The sequence below is a fragment of the Monodelphis domestica genome, chromosome 2 (assembly GCF_027887165.1).
Source record: "Monodelphis domestica isolate mMonDom1 chromosome 2, mMonDom1.pri, whole genome shotgun sequence".
Classification (NCBI taxonomy): Eukaryota; Metazoa; Chordata; class Mammalia; order Didelphimorphia; family Didelphidae; genus Monodelphis; species Monodelphis domestica.
The window spans coordinates 433,122,653-433,141,826 of record NC_077228.1 but is presented as its reverse complement, the minus strand read 5'-3'; the positions used below and the strand labels follow the sequence as shown (position 1 = coordinate 433,141,826).

Sequence of the window (19,174 nt, the reverse complement as noted above, 5' to 3'; positions counted from 1 at the left end):
CTAGGGTCACACAACTGGTGTCTGGGATGAGATTTGAACTCATCTCCCTAACTCCCTGTCTAGCACTCTATGCATGGTACTATTAATTCTCTAAGGGTAGTTTGCTTTTCATCTTCTTTTTATATATTGTCTTCTCTCTTTAGATCTTAAACTCCTTGAGGACAGGGACTATATTATGCTTTTTTTTTTGTATCCCCAACACTTAGCATGCTGCCTAATGCTTTAATAAGAGTTTATTGACTATGACTAGAACTCTAATCAATGCAATGATAAACCATGAATCCAAAATAATGAATATGAATCATTCACCTCCTGACAAGTGATAACCTTAAAATGCAGAAATAGATTTATGATTTTCAGATATGGCTAATGTGGATATTTGTTTTGCATCTTTTTAAGACATGTAATAAAGCATTTGTTTTTATTTATTTTTCTTTTTTATTTCCTGAATTTCAGGGGGAGACAGTGGAAAGGACAGATTATTTTTAAAATATGTGCTACTTGGGACCAGCTGGGTAGCACAGTGGATTGAGAGTCAGGCCTAGAGATGGGAGGTCCTAGGTTCAAGTCTGGCCTCAGACACTTCCCAGCTGTGTAACCCTGGGCAAGTCACTTAACCGCCATTGCCTAGCCCTTACCACTCTTCTGCCTTGGAGCCAATACACAGTATTAACTCCAAGATGGAAGGTAAAGGTTTAAAAAAATTAATTAAAATATGTGCTACTTAAGAAATAAAAATAATAAATTTTAAAAATAAAATTAATTGGCATAAAGCAATCAATATAATTTTATAAAGTACCTGTGCTGTGCTAGGAACTAGGAATATTCAAATACATTTACAATTTCATTAGTTCAGAAGTTGATTGAGTATAAGAGAACAAAGTTTTTAGCTTGGGAATTTAGATATAGACTCCTAGCTCTAACACCCCATATCCTAAGAAAGAAAAGAAATATTTTAGTCTCTTTTTATAGGGATGACTATCTAATTGTTTTCCTAGCTCTTAGCACAGTGCTTGGCACTTAGTAGGTACTTGATAAATATTTATTGACTAAGTCAGAAAAGCAATTTTCTCTTATACAAAGAAAAGTCTGTGTTTCATAATTTCTTCAATAAAATGACTCCAGATACTTGGGCTTTTTCCTAGCTTTGTAGCTACTTTGGAAGCTTATTCATTTAAAAATCAATAGTGAGTAAATTCTAAATACCTGAGACTTATAATAATGAATTTCTAGAACTTAAACCTGCAGAACCCATGCAAGTGCTAAATGAAGTAAAAAAGAGATCACAGTTCTCTCTGCCAGCCTGGTCCCACTCTTTCCCCCAACTGTCTTTTATAAATCTAATATTACCTAGGAAAGGTGATGAATTGGAGAATTCATCAAATAATCTTGATACTAATGAAGCAGGCAAATATCACTTCAACCAAATAATTTCAGTATTTTTATCTTATGGCAGTATTTTCCTTTCAATATTCTCTGCTATCTAACAGTGCCAACAACAAAACATAGGAGATATATTCTATATCTCCCATTATATGGAAAAATTATAATGAAAAAGGAAAAGCCATTCCTTGAAAATGGAACTACTAACTAGAGTACACAGCTTTGGAAAATGGATGAGTTTAATATATATTTCCTTACATTTCAACAAACATACCCAATTGTCTTTTGTTTTTCAGCATAATCATAGAGAAATCGCCTCTACCTTATTAAGTAATTAATTATAGCATAGTATATATGATATTTCATAAATGAAAATCTAATACAAATGAGGATTGAACAAAATCAACTTGTGCCCATGACCAAAGATCAGAAGTATAGTATTGCAGAATTTGAAAATTCATTTACCATTCTGACCTTTCCTTTGCCCATCTATAAAATTCTGACCAGGCAGGAAAAGGGAGAGTTGTCTAAAAAGAACATACTGATTTTTTTGGACACATACTAAAGATGAAAATAAAAGCAGTTGATGGAAGATGAGTACAAAGTATATAACAGAATTCTGTAAAAATAGTGAATATCAACAGTGTTAACTCAGAATGAAATGAAGCTAATGAAAAATGTTAAAGCCAACAAAAAAGAGATTAAAAAAAAGAAAATATACTTTTATAATGTATAACTTTATGGAGTTGTCATAAGGAAAACATTCTCTAAACTTTAAAGCTTTATAAATGTGAGCTACATTTATTTAGAATGCCATACATTTTCCCTAGAAGATGATTCAAATAATTGGTAAAGTAACCAAATGTCACTCCATACCAAAAAGAATCATGGGAAGTGTAGTTTTTTTTCCAAATTAGAGAGGGAAGGAAGGATCATGGGAAGCAGAAGCCTACTGGGAAGGTGTGTGTAGGCATTTGGTATGCAGACATAAGTCAGAGCCAAGGGCCAGCTGAGTGCAAATGAAGAGAGCTTCAATCCAAACTGAGTATACTTATGAGAAGTTGGAGACTAGACTGTCTCACTGATCTGTTTTAAGGAGTTGTTTTACTGAACAGAATTGTGTGGTTTCCTTGTTTGTCACACCTACTAAGCTCTGGTAAGTCAATATCCCCCCTCCACTTTTTCCTCTCCCCTATCTGCCTCACCAAGAAAGAGAAACTAATTTCTGGGGAAGAAGTGATTGGGAAACTTGGATAAAGAAGTAGTCACTCCATCTCAGAGTTTGTAATAATGGAGAGAAAGTCAGGCATAGACTGACATGCAACCAAGACTGGAGGAAAGGATAGGCAGGAGCCCATGAACTAAAATTCTATAAAGGATAGCAGCCCAGAAAAGGTGGAAAGGTCTTAAGGAAAAAGCTGAAAGCACGCAAAGAAATAATTCTGATGGAGAGGAATAAAAAGAAGTGGGGAGAATGTCTAAAAAAGAACAGTGTGAATACATAACTCATCTAATGACTCAGATTTTTTTAAACATACTAATAATGGAAGCAAAAGTGGTTAATGTAAGATGAAGGCAAAAAATATGGTTCAGTTCTTTAAGAGTAGTGAATATCAAGAATGCTAAACTTAATGAATTGGTGTTAATGAGAAATGCTAAAGCCAACAAAAAAGATTTTATAAAAGACCATCTTGGAGAAAATAGAATCAAAAAAGGAACAGGGTCCACCCCCTGTTGGGTGGGGGGAAAAGGATGATAATGGGCAACTATTTATCTCCTACTTCACTTTTTTATTGTTGAGAAGAGTTATCTTTGTGCTGAAATAGACTAAATCAAAAAGAGCTAAAAATCTTAGTGAGTACATAATGCTAAGTACCCTTGATGCTTTAAGTCACCAGACCCAGGCAAATTTTAAACTGAAAAGTGAAAGTGAAGGAAGAAAACTGTGTGTGTGCGCACATGTGTTTGCACAGATTTTTCAAATGAACATAAAAATTTGGAGTGTGAGTACTTCAGGCTAATGAAGTTGACTTTGGTTCCAGACAAACATTTAGAACTTATTGAAACAGGTAGCTAGGTGACACAGTGGATAGAGAGCTAGATCTGGAATCAGGGAGACGTGCTCAAATCCAGCCTCAAACACTTCCTAACTGTGTGACCTTGGGCAAGTCATCTAACATCTTTCTGCCTCAATTTCCTTATCTGTAAAATTGGGATAATAATAACACCTACCTCTAAGGGATATTTTGTGAGGCTATGATGACATAAAATATGTAGAACTCTTTGCAAACATTAAAGTGTTACATAAATGCTAGCTGCTATTCATATTGGCAAAGTTCATAGGGACCCAGCTGGCATCACAAAGAATAAGTCATGGAAGAGTAATATTATTTTCCTTTTCTTCCAAGCCTAGTATATCAAGGGAATGTTTGTAGAAACATTTTACCCTGATTTCAGTAAAGCATTTGATCATTTTTCATTCTAACCTTGTGACAAGATGGAGAAATAAATGCTTTCTGATTGAATCTGGAATTGAACCCAAATTATAGCTCTGAACAATGTCAGCTTGGAGTGAAGTCTCCAGTGGAGTGCCCCGGGGATCTCTGCTTGGCTCTGTGCTACCTTTTTATTTTTCTCAGTGACCTATATCAAAACATAAGTGACATAGCCTTACCAAATTTGCTAAAGATGGAGTTTGGAAACATATGAAGCACTTTGCACTAACTCTAAAACTTGACTTAAAACATTAACTCACTTAAGATGAAATTTAATAAGGATAAAATCTACACTTGGCTTCCTAAAAAATCAACATACCAAAGGCAACTGAAAAAGATCTTGGCGCTTTAGTGGATAGCATAATCCACTCGTTATATTAGACATAACTACCATGAAATCATATGCTGCATAAAGATGGAGAGATACAGTTTACAGGATTAATAAGGTTGTGCCATAGAACATATCTAGACTATAGTACTCCATTCTAGATGCCACATGATAGGAAAGATTATGAGAAGCTAGAGAGTAACTAAAGGGGGCCAACCAGGCTGGTGAAGTACCTCAACATTATATCCTAAGAGGATGGAGTGAAAGAACTGGAATAATTTAGCTTGAACAAAGAAAGACTTGGTGGGTTGTAACTTTGGGTGTGACTTTCTCCAGGTCCTGCCCTCTGTTCCACCCTGAAAAGAATGAGTGGGAAGGGAGAAGGATTGTGCCCCTTTACCAAATCTTCTCCCTCTAGAAAACAACTGGTTCATCCTTTCTCCAGGAAGGACTGGATTTATTTATTCTCCTCTGCTTTAGGGCAGTTTTACTTTACTATTTTATTTATCAGTACAATCTCTTTTGTTCAATTTAAGCCCCAAGCTAGAATTCCCAGTGATTAGACCTGAGCTCAAATCTCACTTTCTGTAATCTAGCCAACTGTATATCTTCTCTCTCATCTTCCTTAATATCTTCCAGGATGACATACTCAAGAGTGTCCTTGGATTGATGTCCTGGATCTGACACATACTAGCTGAGTAAGCAGGCAACTCTCTTAAGATCATAAATGAAATTCAATGGGTTGATTGGAATTAATGGGGGAAGTTTTCATACTGGAAGTATGAAATTAAATCTCTGCACCTCACTCCCTCCAAAAACAAAGAAAAGCACTTTAAAATTTAGAGTTGAGAAAAACCAAGACCCAAAGACGTTAAACCCAGTTGTATAGACAACAGAAAAACTGGATTTCAACCTATGTCCCTTGATACCAGATCTTGGCACTCATTATCCCAAGATCAAATGTGCTAAGAATCAAAAAATAAAAGGCAGTTAGGTGGTAGAGTGGATAGGATACTGGGGCTGGAGGGCAATTAGATAGTTATTAGTTCTCTGACCTTGATCAAATCACCGAATTTAATTTTTATTTGACTCAGTTTCCTTAACTATGAAGTGGGGGTGATAGCAGTACCTACCTCCCAACATTATCATGAAGATCAAATGAATGAATTAATAGTAGTAATAGTAGTAGTAGTAATAATAATAATATCAACTCTGTAGTATCATGCTACTTATTGGACCATTAGACTCTCAAAGTTCCCTTCCAGCAATAAAATTCTGATTCTAAGAGATATCTAAGCTCCCTTTCAACTACAAAAGTCTAGGATCTAGCATACTGAAAAAGACTAGAGAATGTTGTCCCAAGAATCCTGGATATTCTTGAGGCTAGAATAAAGGAACATTGCTCTCTTGTTGAAAAGGTTTTCTGAACTACCAGGAAAAATCAAATAAAAACCCTAACAACTGGTTTCCCCCTTCCAGTACTCATTATATTAAAGTTGAAATTTTTCACATTCTAAACTATCAATTTTCTATTTGCTTTCTTAGTTGTAAAAACAAAATCTAGTGGAGAGATTAGGACAATATTTTAAGCATTTAAATAAATGAGATTGGGATCAGCTGGGTGGTTTAGTGGCTTAGTGGATTGAGAGCCAGAACCTAGAGGTCCTAGGTTCAAATCTAACCTCAGATACTTCCTAGCTCTATGACCCTGGGCAAGTCACTTAACCCCCATTGCCTAGCCCTTACTGCTCTTCTGCCTTGAAACTAATACACAGTATTGATTACAAGATGGAAGGTAAGGGTTTTAAAAGTAATAATAATTTAAAAAATAATAATAAATAAATGAGATTGATTATGAACTTTTAGCTCTTTAAGAATGTTTTTAACTAGACCTACCCTCTTTATTCATTTCCAGCATGATCATATAAACATTACTTGGTGTGAGATTTCTTTAGCAATTGTTCTTGTATTTTTGGTACGTTTTCTTAGCAATTATTTGTATAATTACTAGTATAAGACAGCAGCTCACGAACACTTCATAACACATTCTCATTTTGGGGGGTTTTTAGAATTTTGTTTTGTCAAATTAATATTTTCCCCTTGTCATATTTGAAATATTTTTCTTTGCCTCTTTTAAAAATTGCTTATCTCCTTTAATGTATAGTGAAATAATAAGCACTTATGCTTTTTGAAAAGCAGTTTGATGAATATCAAAATGAGCATGTCATAAAGATGAAAGTGCTGACAGTCCTTTGCTAAGTAAACACATTTTAATTCTACATTAATCACTGATACTTTTCATTTTGATGCAATAAAGGAATAGTTCCTTCCTGATGAGTTTGCTTATATCTGTCATAAAACCTTTATAAAAGATATAAAATTACCTGATGATTCAGGATCCACGAAATGTAAGAAATAGCACGTTGTAAAATTAAATAAGTTGTACTTTGTCTAGCCTAGTGACCTCCAAATTCTTCCCTCTCAGCAAAAAAAGCTTTGAATATGTACCCCCAATATATGCATATTTGCTTATTTACAAATTATACATACACATGATTGTATTCATATATTATATACTTTATAAAACAAATAAAAAGCAGAAATTTTTAAATGATATAATAAAGATGATATAAACAACATTTATCATTTTCTGCTATCTGTGCAATTTTTATAAAAACTTTTTTTTGCTCTTGAGAGCCTCATGATTAAATAGACTTAATTTTTTTTAACCCATGTTTTGGCCTTGGGGGATTAGATAGACTAAGAAATAATAACTATTGTTGTTTTTATTTAGTCATTTCAGTTGTGTCTGACTCTGTGACCCCATTTGGATGTTATTTAGCAAAGATATTTGAGTGGTTTGCCATTGCCTTCTCCAGCTTATTTTGTACATGAGGCAAACAGACTAAAATGACTCACCCAGGGTCACCTAACTAGTAATCTGGAATTTTTTTTAATCCTCTTTGAACACCATCAGTCCAGACAACTCCCAATTCTCTAGATAATTGGACCAGTTTTTGTTTCCTTGGATTTTCCTGGACACTATAGGAATTGCTTCATTATTAGTGTCTGAAAAGTTTTCTTTTTTTCATCTTTAACTTCCCCTTTCTATTTTCCAAATAGACCACCTCTTTCTAACTTTCTTAAAATAAAGAAACAACAGACTTCTGGCCAGTGATAGAGAAACAAAGGAAGACAAGAATGTATTTGCCTGGTATTTTGAAAATCTAATCTAAAGGGCTTTAGAATCTAAGGAGTTCACAGAGGAGTCCTAGATCAAATCAAGGAGTCCCTCCTCAATCAACCAAATTCCAAGGAAGCAACTGAAGGGACACAGAGGACTCAATGATCAGTTGACTAAAGATAAACTACCCCAAATTCCTGACTAGTAAAAGCAAACTAGTCCCACAATCTTAATCTCTAATATTTCTTCTATACCTCTTTCTTGCACCTTCTTCATAATACAACAAGAGGGAGAGAGGTATGGATTTCTATATGCCATTTTCTATACAGGAATAGTAATATTGATTTACAAGTCATGTAACAGTAGCACACATGCTCGCATCTGTATGAAACATTCCAAATTAGGAAGGAAGTTCAAGGACTTTCTTTCTGAACAGAGGAGGGGAAGGTTTTGAATCCTTTCAGGAATATAATCCTTTCAGCAATATAATCCAACCTCCTAGATTTCTTGGGTAGCACTAGCTTTGTCAGTAACCCCAAAATTCTTTTTTTTTTAAACCCTTACCTTCTGTCTTGGAGTCAATACTGCTCCAAGGCAGAAGAGTGGTAAGGGCTAGGCAATGGGGGTCAAGTGACTTGCCCAGGATCACAGAGCTGGGAAGTGTCTGAGGCCAGATTTGAACCTAGGACGTCCTGTCTCTGGGGCTGGTTCTCAATCCACAGAGCTACTCAGCTGCCCCCTCCCAAATTCTTGAGTATAAGAGGTTAGTCATCACAGCTGAATCTGGAGGAAAGGTAGAACCAAAGTGGGAAAGAGTTGTTAAAATTTACAACTAACTTTAAGACCTCTGACAATTTCTGCCTCTGCCTGCCATTTGAAAAGTTCCAATCTAAAGTTCAACTATAGAGCTACAAAAAAGATTGAAGAGAACGGAAGCTAAGCACACATTAAAACTCCCATTAAAAATAATAAACAACACCACTTACTAGTGAACCTCATATTTCCTTTGACTACTAGTAAAATACAAATGATTCACAAATAAAACTCTCTTAACCTCCACCTGTAGGAAAATTGCTTGCTGGAATGGGTAAAGCAGGTCCTCTGTGTTACTTCAAAAATGGCACATTGAGGCTTTCAATGGATTTGCTATATGTATTTTGCACATGTTACCAGCAGTGTTTCCAATCTATCTCCCCTCCCAACATCCCCTGGGACTACATGTTACATGGTCCAGAAATTCTATAATCAGAGCCTTGGGCAAAGCCATTCATCTCCTGTGCAGAGGACAGCTCAGTTTTCCACCCAACCTCAAAACTCTTTTTGACTGTCCAGTCTTAAGCTTCCCAGCCTTGCTTCCTGCTTTAACAGAGAGGAAACAATGAACTGGTCTCATTGTACTCAAAAGTACTTAATTTCAACCTTCAATGTTTGACTTAAATGCCAGGAACTTGAGAGCCTAGGAGGTTAAAAAAAATGCAAGAATTCTACAGATTTTCCCTTGCATGCCCATCCACAGACTTCATTTGTTTCCTGTGGCATGTTCTTCTGTCCCAGGAAAATGTACTATAAGAAAATACAAAAAAATGTCTGTTCCTTGAAAATTGATGTTAGTAGCTGGTTTGAAGGTTATATGTCTTAGCTTTTCTTTGTCATATGTTGTATCTGCCCATTAACTCTGGGTTTTTCATTTCTAGGTCAATAAACATATTAAAGTATGTTCCAAAAGAAATTAAAGCTTAAAAGTACACAAAGACTTTTGGAATACCCTGCATAGAAAAAAATACTACCACATTTTGGTTTAGCTCAGTAAGTTGGGGCAGGAGAAAGAGGGGATTTGATTTGGAATTATCTTTGATAGACAACTCCAATTGTGATTCTCAAGAGGGCCCATCTACATACATGTATTTTTTTTTTTTTAGGAAGAGCATGGAGTAGCTGTCAGGGAGTTTTAGGGAAAGAAACATTCTGTGAGACCCTTCAGCCAACAGCATATAATGGAAAAGCAAGAGGAGAAGATCCAATGAATCTACTCTGAGCCCATCCACAAATTACAGTTTTTACCAGAGGCTGCCTGAGTAGAAACCCAAGATCATATTTCCTTCTGAATTTTCCTATGATGAGTGTGTTTCCAACAAATCATTAGGACATAATCAAATTCTATAGAAAGCTTTATTTCTCAAGAAAATGTCTAGAATGTAGACAAGACAAGGTTCTGGTATAAAACTTAGTACATTTTAACAAGTGCTCCTCCTGGCACCAAAGTGCAATTCAAATAATTTATATACCACAACTTAAAAGCAACTTGTCAGACCAAAAGCATTCAATTCTTTCTTCCAAGGGTGCCAAATCAAATTACTGTATTAGAGCAATTTCTAAAGACCTTCCCAGAATTTGGCTTTATGAAAAGGCACCTATGAGGGATGATTTTAGGGTCATCAACTAGAGGACATGCACCTGAGTTACCAGATATCAAACGTGTCTCCATCTCTGACCTTAAAACTGGCCTTAAAACTAAATTTTACTCTTAGCACCTTTTTTCCTGTAGTCTTGAGGAATACAGGGTTACAATGCAAATACCCCCAAAAGGGAAGTTCCCATCATCATTTCAGGTTATGGATATTTACTTATCTCGTTGATAATTTGATGAATATAACAAGATCTTGGCACAGGGAATTAGTACTACAAAGTAGGGCAGTAATGTTAGTGAAGGGGATATGGGTGATTTTAGAGAGGGGAGAAGAGCAAGGAGATAGCTAGGTGGCTAGACGGATAGAGCAGCTGGGCCTAGAGTTGGGAAGGACTCAGTTCAAATCCTTCTTCAGACACTAGCTCTGTAACCTTGGGCAGCTCATTAACCTCTGTTTGTTTCTGTTTCCTTAACTATAAGATGGGGAAAACAATAGCACTTACCTTCCAGAGTTGTGGTGTAGATAAAATGATATATTTGTAAAGTACTGAGCACAGTGCCTGGCATGTAATAGGGCCTATTGTCATGCTGGTTCTCTTTGTTATTATTTTTAGTATTTATCCAAATCAAACTTTGTCTCATGCACATTTACCTTGAGCAGTACCTTAGACAAATGAGAGCACTTGGTTATTAGCCTTACCCTGGACATCAGTGAAGAAATGGATAAGACAGACTTCCAAAATTTATTTTAAATTTTTCATAAAGGTTTTTATCATTTTTGAACAAAGAAGGAAGTAGGAAAAAAGTCATGCCTTATCTCATTTGCTTTATCATTGCAGCTACTTTATTATTTCTTGAGCCAGAAACAATAAGAACTTTTGACCCCCAAATTTCTGGAATATTCTTGATGAAATGTTCTAAAGATCTTTGATTTGAAAACTGCATTTTATTTCTCCAATTCTACATCTAACTGCACATCTAATTTCACTCCACAGTAATTCTGTTCCTCTCTTCTGTCTCTGTTCTTGCAGCCACTTGGGTACCGAAGGAGCTGACATGAGAAAAAGGCAGCAGTCCCAAAATGAAGGAACATCTACTATGTCTCAAGCACCTGGAAACCAGAGGCCCAACAACACATGCTGTTTTTGTTGGTGCTGTTGTTGCAGCTGCTCATGGTATGTCATTATCTCTTTGATAGCATATTGAAGCTAGGTAAATAACAAGGGAGAGCACATGCCAGCTTCTAGACTCACAGAAGTATGTCAGATATAGCTCTAACATCACAAGGTCCATTAAATAAAAGAGAAAATGTTTCTTTTTCACAACTAAGAATTAATAAAGATAATACTTCCTTCAGGTTAATGTGAGATGTAAAAAAAACTACTAAAATTTGAACTTTCCTTATCTGAGAATATAAAATTAATCTTAGTGTGAGAGAAGAAAAATCTGAACTTTTTTATTCAGCTATGTTTCTGAAAGAAATGGTTGAGATGTCTGAAAAAATAAATATTAACTATGTGCCAGGCACTCTGGTTAGTGCTGAAAATACAACAAAAAGCAAAAAGAAGGGCAAGTCCTGCCCTCAAGGAGTTTATGTTCTAATGGAAGAAGATAATAAACAGAAAGAAGTTGGAAAGGGTTGGGGGTGGAGGTTCAGGGTGGGTGTTTACTCCCCAGAGAAGCACAACCAGGAGGGATTAGACTAGACCCATTTCCCAAATGGAGACACTAATAGGAATTCACCAAAAGAGAAGGCAGTGGGCATTGCAGAGTGATGTTCCTGGGGCAAGAAGGTCCCAGGCAATAAGAGCAGCAGGAGAATAAGACAGCAGCTGAGAAGTGGAGGCAAAATCCAGAGCATCAAAAATAAATGCTTAATGATGCACCAGAGTACAAACCATGTGCTAGGAGAAAGGCAATTATTCAGAAGCTACTTGAACTCTTCCAGGCCATAAAGGTACCATCAAGAGAATGATTCTTTAACAATTCAGTGTCCCCTAGCTAATTCTATTCCAGAGGTTGCATGTTTAATTTTTAACTGTGTAACCAGGATTACATTGCAAACTAAGGTGTTCCTTCCAATAGAAGTAGATTGGTATGAGATTAGCTATGTGTATAAAGGCAGATATGTGCTGATAAACCATTGTCTTTACAGGGGAAAAAAAGTGTACTTGCAAGTTTATCTGAATTATTAATATTTTTTTCCATCACTTTCTTATGTCTAGACAACCAACAAAGCAAAAATAAATCAAAACTCTGATTTGTGGTGTTTTGAATTTCCAAGACATAAAATGCTTCTACTGAAAATTTGACAAAGGACTTGAGAGCAGATTCAGGTTGACAACAGAGGAATGCTAGATCTAGTCTGTAAACAAGATAAGTAGGCCAGGAAAACCTGTTGAGCATGAGAGGAGAAAACTAGGAACCTGGGTTCTAATGGATAGGTCACACTACCTTTTGATTTTAGTTCCCTGGTTGTATAGTAAGAGAGTGAGGCTCAATTGTCCCTAATTTAAGAGTTAAAAATTTAGGGTTTTGACTAAATATGAGAATTGTAAAGTAATATTGTGGTCACCAAACTTAAAATATTATAGCTAAAGTCAAAATGACTTTTAGCAGCTTTATTTTATAGAGGTGGAAAGAGTGAAAGTAGAAAAACGTAGCTAAAGAGACAGATTTTAACAAGCCTACCAGCCCTTCTCCAGTGAAGTGGTGAAGTAAGGATTAGCCCCACAGGGGCTTCCCCATATCCTTTGTTCCCCCTCCCCCCCAATGGATTTCAGAAATCCTGGTGGTGTCTTCAGCCAGTGTTCCACCAATGCAGCCTCCTCCAAAGAGAAGACAGAAATCTCAATCACTCACCCAGCAAGTAGACGTAGGATCCAGGGAAAAGGTCTCCTTCAAGCTAGGAAAGGAATCTCCAAAATCCAATCTCTCCAGAAGCCTGGAAAGGAATGAAGCTAGACCATGTTGGTCTCTTTTTATACCCATTTTTTCCTCATTACTTCCTGTCACTTTCTGTCACTCCTCCTTCACAGAAACCAATGGCAGTCTTTCAATTTGCCTAGCACTGCAGAGGGGGGGGAAGGGAGGGGAGCAGTGACCTTTGGAGTTGTCACTTACTCTAGTAAGTGACTTGTGAACTCTCATACTTAAGGGTAAATAGGGGTACTTTAAGATCTTGATTTGATTAGCTAAAAATGGACAAGGGGAGAGTTAATCCTATCTTCACACTATGTACTTACTCTAAAAGTCTATGATCCGACCATCTCTGTGAATCATAGATATAGAAATGAAAGGTAACTTAAAGAGTCACCCATTTCACTCTACCCTCTCCTTTTATAGATGATATAATTGAGGCACAGAGAAGTAAAGCAATTTGTCAGATGTCATTAGCAATAGGTTATGATTCAAACTCAGTTCCTCTGACTCCAAAACCCGCTAACCTTCTATTTTAGCTCCAAAAACCTAAATCAGACTAGGTGAGTGAGGGGATTCTAGAGATGAAATCTGCATTATATTTTCTCAGTTTGAAATCCCCAGAGGGGTCTAGACTGAATGAATCTTCCCAGTAATGAGTTTATTAAGAAATCTTCAAGAAAGACCACACTTAAATAACTAGAGATTTCTGGGTCTGAAGACCAACTCTAAGTACCTGAATTATGATTTCTTTGGACCACTTTCTGATGTTTGAGATCCTTGGGTAGGTCCTGGATACTTAGCAGTCATCCTAAATTATATATAGCTAACATGATCTGCAGGAGTATCTCCATGACCTATGGAGATTTTAGGGATGTTTTGTGCTCGGGTATTTCAAGTGACACTGTAATATGTAAAAGAAAGTAGCATTTGATGATTTATAGCCCTCTCTGGATGATGAGAAAACACTAGCCTGGTCTAGAAAACAAATGTTTCATTATTTTCTATGGCACCTTTGTGCCAATCTGAATAATTTTATGTGACTTCCAGATGTGCTTTATAATTACTAAGGAAATAGGTATGTAATTTGTGAATCCTTAGCACTTAATCTCTAACTGCTTCAAATTTAAGGAAAGTAAAGCTTAAGAAAGTGGATAGAAATACCCTCTACAATGACTTCGTTCTAGTTAAAAAGTGTAAGCTATATGGGTTCTTCTATGGTTCTCAGAAAAAGAGTATTGCTTTAAAGGAGACTGACCAGAAATGCTTGATATTTATATTTCCTCTATCACAAGGCTCTGTGCTTTTGTTGGATTTATTTGTACCAAAAAGAAATAACAACAGAAGAGACAGGCATTTTTCCTCAGATTTTTATATAAGAATAATTAAAGCCAACATATTTATTGTTATAGGTACAAGAGCTCATAAGAGACTTTAAAATATAGTAGATGAACCGCTAGTCCAAAAGAGAAGAGTTTGAATTCTGTCTCAGTCACTTACTAGCCATGGATTTATGAGATTAGCCTTATTGAGCCTCAGTTTCTTTATCTGTAAAGTGGGGGTGGTAGTTAATACCTATTTCATAGGGCTATTGTGAGATTCAAGTAAGAGAACATATGTAAATCACTTTATAATTTAAAGAACTTTATAAATGTGAATTATTCCTTAAGTAATGATCATCTAACAATAAGAATTATACTCTCAGTTCTCATCTTCTGTCTTGTGCCATACATTAGAATCCTTTATTTCAGTGTCTGCCCAAATTCTGTTTTATGCCTTTCTACCAAAACACAAAAAGTTTTACTTATCTTTAAGGATATAAGTACACAAAATTGGAGCAATACTTAGAATTATAGATTTGTAGAATTAGAAGAGATCTTAAATGTCATTTAGTTCAACCTCCTATCAGAAACAGGCAGACTCTCTATGATATCTCTACATATATAGAGCCTTGATGACTGGTATCTTGATTCAAAATCAAGGAATAGTCTTTGAGGGCAGCTAGGTAGCAAAGTGGATAGAGTGCCAGATCTGGAGTTGAGAAGACCTGGGTTCAAATTTGGACTCAGACACTGCTTAGCTGTGTGACCTTGGGTAAGTCACTTAACCCCATTTGCCTATTTTTTTTTAAAAAAGAAAGTGTCTTAGGATTTTTTATAACTGGCACATCTTTCTTTGGTAAATACTGTGCTTATTCATATTCATAAAAGAAAATTAGTGATGCATCAGAGTTTTTTTTAGTATACATACTTTATCCCTGGTAGCAAGTCAGGAATTTTTGGAGACCTCTTTGCATTCCTCTAAGCTACTGGCATAATATCCAGAAAATGGACATTTGTTGCTCTTAAAAATGCCATTATATTCCAATGAGTGTGCACTCCATCAAACAGCAATATCTTCTTTAATATTCCCCACAAATAATGAGCCATGTTGACCCATATCATCTGTGTTCAGAGTCAAGCAATGTATACCAGAGAAGCATTGCCAGAAATAGCATTCATGCCAATGAGTCTAGTGTGGAAGAAGAGCATCCATGTTCCCCTACCCCAGCCTAATTCATATGACAAAAATGTATGAATTCCTATGTGCATGGTAGTTCAAACAAGAAGGGCAAGGGAAAGGGAAAATATGGCCTAAGCCAAATGTATCTTTTAACATTTACTAAATAAAGAAGGCAACTTATTGTAAATGAAAACAGTTCTTACTCATATTTTTTAAAATAACATTACTTTTGAAATCTGACTGGGAAAAACTGTTTCATTAAAAGTATTTCTGACTTTAAAAAGAGAAATGTTCTTAAAATTTTCCAGGCTAGGTCAAAGGATCAGAACAAAAAGAAACAATGAAAAATGCAATTTAGGAACTCAAAAAAGTTAGGACTCAGAATATGAAGTAATTGTCATTTATGAAAACAAATAGTTGTCATCTTGTGAATTTTATTTCCTTTTAAGGAAATACAGTGCTAGGGGAAATGTCTATATCTCCTACTAAATACAAAGGTGTTACATCAGCCTTGTCTACTGGTGGATTGCGGGGTAAGGAAAGATATTTTTTGTCTTAATCAATATTTAACACCCAAATTTTCATTTCCCCTATGCTACATTTCTAGAGCTTTCCATTCCTTTTCAAGTCCTTCCTCAATTATTGTTACTGCTTTTGATATTATCAAGCTTAGAGAATATATTTTTAGCTATGAAAATTGATGCAAAATTCTGTGGAAACAGAATTGAGTAAGGTGGGAGTGATTTAAGAGGATATGTTTTATAAATTCTCTAATGCTAACCCTCGTTTATTCCTTTAAGAGGGGTACTACCTAGGCATCAGATCATGCCACTTTCTTCCTCCAACGTGAAGTACAAAAGAAACCTGAATATTTGTTAAATCTGTTATTCACTTACTGTGTGGACAAATCAGTTTACCTCCCTAGGTCTTAATTTCCTCATCTGTAAAATGAAGGTGCTAGACTAGATAATTTCCATGACCCCTATTAACTTTTAACAGCCTATGAATCAATGGATGGAGTTTTGCCTGTTTACTTCCTCATGTCAAAAAATGTAACTGAGGTACTTCTGATCACCATAATGGCTTTATCCATATGAAGTCCTAGTCTATAATGGCATCCTTGAAATTAATTTACTAGATTTTCCCTGTTGTAGCTCTCTTCCTCTTAGGGCAGACTGTTTTGATAGGAATTGTATACTCATCTCAATTCTGTCATTTCAATTAGTCTGTTCCTGTGTGTAGTTGGGACATACTAAAGCACTGATAGTTGTCACAACCACAGAGATTAAATGCATCCAGCAGAATCAAGAAAACTGAGTTTTAAAATGGCATTTTAAGCCTGATACTTAATTTCCATTAAGCTAAACTTCAGTTGTTCTGGATTCTGGATTATTTGTTTAGGTAACTTTTTAAAGTTTGTTTTCCCATTTTTCTTCTCGAATTTATCTGCTACAATGAATCAGCAGAGGTGAGGTGGGGAGAAGTGTATTAAAAGGAAGGACTTCTAGGGTGCTGTTACTTCTGCATATCTGGATTTGATCTCTGAGCCCTGTATATCTACAATCATGATTATTATGTGTTGGTAGAAAGGGGTATAGTAATGGTGATGAGTAGGCCCTGAGCAAATAGCCTTAATCTGCCCCAATTATTCTGAGCTTAGTTTGTAGAAAAAAAAAATTTAATAATAATATATAAGAGATACCTCTTTCCAGTAAAGAAGCTCTCCTTGTTGGAGAAATCAAATTAAAGTCAGAAGGCTGCTTTATGAATATATGAAATCCAAGACACGAAGGAGCAATGTGATGTAAAAGAAAGTGTTCAATTTGGGGTCAGAGGTATATTTCAACTTATTAACATCAACATTTAAATCTAAAGATCTCAGACTCCAGGCTTGCTCAGGAAGATAGCTTCTAGTTTCAAGAGTTTCTAATTTTCCATCAAGGAGGATGTTTCCATCTCTTCTAAATTGTCACTCCAAAAATAATGAAGGTGTTTTTTTTTCATTTTTCATATTTAATATAAACAATTTTTTAAAACTTTTCAATAATATCAACTGGTGAGTCAAATATAGCATTGTGAATATACATCCGTTCACTCTGACAGGCACCAGTGAGTATCCACACATATAAGATCTTCATTCTTCTCAGAGAAAATTTGTCATGAGCTGTATCTAGTAAATCAACTAGACCTCCAAAAGCTAAAATTGTCCTGCCTTTCAACCCATTGATTCATCAAGTTCCCACACCACACAGCAGATTTATCTAAGTAAATTTTGAACACTTCATAAATGTGCCCTTTGCTAGGCACCCCCACCTCCCTTTTTCACAAAGAGTCCAATTTTTTTTAACAGCAGCTTATAATGAGAAACTGTGCCAAAGTAGCATTCTATTTTGTTCTCTGAAGCTATGATACTTTGGCTCTCTGGCAATGGAAATAATAAGCAGCATACTTTTAAAAGTCAAAGTATAGTCCCCCAAAAGGAGGGAAAATGGAAATCCATTTCTGCTTTTGTGATGAAGACACTTCTTCCTGGAAATAAGTGTTTCATATACACAAGGTGAATCATCCATTAACTGTGAGGCTCCACTGAATAAATCAGTTAGTTCATTTAAACACTATTACTCTGTACAAAAGCCTTGTATAGTTCATCTCATAGAAGAGTTTAGTTATTGTCTTTTTTTTAAGACTTCTGTACTGTTCATTATTATTAGATTGACATAAGGATCTCTTATAAAGAATGTAAAGTTTTGAATTCTCATCCTATCAAAACAAAGGTATTTTTCTTCAGTATATTCTGATTAATTCTGTAGACTTTTGATACCTGTATAGATTAATACTCCATTGAAATTCTACTTTGATACCTCAGAACATGGAGGAGAGGTGACTTAATCCATGCATCACAACCAGCTGACATATCATCTCTCTTCTCCCTTCTGTAGCTTAATTCTTTGAGAAAACAGTCTACAACTGATGCTTCCACTTCCTTTCCTCTCACTCTCTTCCAAACTCTCTTTAGTCTGGCTTCTTACTTTATCACCCAATTGAATCTGCTTTCTCCAGAGTTATTAATGATCTCTTATTTTCATAATCTAATGGCTTTTTAATCAATCTTTATCCTTCATGATCTCTCTATATCCATTGACACTATCAATCACTGTCTTTCCTTCATATTTTCTTTTTCTAGGTTTCTATAACATAGTATATACCATGCTGATTCACCATCTATCTACCTGTCTGACCACTTCTCATCTTCTTTGTTTGATCTTTATCCAAGTCCCACCTGTTAATGATAGATGTCCCCAAGCTTCTTTACTGGGCCCTCTTTTTTTTTCTTCCTCCCTCTTTAAGTAGGTGATCTCATTAGCTCCCACAAATTCGATTATTATCTTTATGCCAATGATATTCAAATCTACTTATTATCTCTCTACTAACCTCCAGGCTCACATCTCCAACTGCCTACTAGACATTTCAAAATGTGTATCATACAGACATCTTAAATTCAACATGTTCAAAGCCGAACCCATTATCTTCCCCTGAATCTCTCATTCTTTCTAGCTTTCATAATACAATATGGATACCGAAATATACCCAGTCGTCCAGACTCACAACCTAGATGTCACTCAAATCCTCACTCTCACCTCACATATCCAAACTACTGCCAAGTCTTACCAATTTTACCTTTATATTATCTCTTGTAAGAACCCCCTTCTCTCCTCTAATATTGCTACCACTTGGCCTTCTATCCTGTGGATTGTTGGTATTTTTGCCTTGTCTTTCCCCAGTTCTAGTCCATCCTCTCTTTACCTGTCAAAGTTATCTTCTAAAAGCACAGAACCAATTATACCATTTTCCCTATTCAGTAAACTCTACTGGCTTCTAAATCACCTCTGGAATCAGATATAAAACTCTCTATGGGTCATAACTCTTCATAACCAGACCCATTCCTTCATTTTTCC

At 35.7% G+C, this 19,174-nt stretch overlaps 1 protein-coding gene across 2 annotated transcripts in view; it reads left to right on the top strand.

Annotated features, from left to right (window-relative positions):
• The window catches only part of RGS17 (regulator of G protein signaling 17), a 204,302-nt gene that overhangs the window by 123,118 nt on the left and 62,010 nt on the right, over nucleotides 1-19,174 (top strand). For both annotated transcript variants that reach the window (XM_007484780.2, XM_056818962.1), the window contains exon 2: nucleotides 10,829-10,972. In XM_007484780.2, coding sequence (XP_007484842.1) covers nucleotides 10,854-10,972 — 119 coding nt within the window. In that variant the 5' untranslated portion in view covers nucleotides 10,829-10,853. The remainder of the gene's footprint in view (nucleotides 1-10,828; nucleotides 10,973-19,174) is intronic.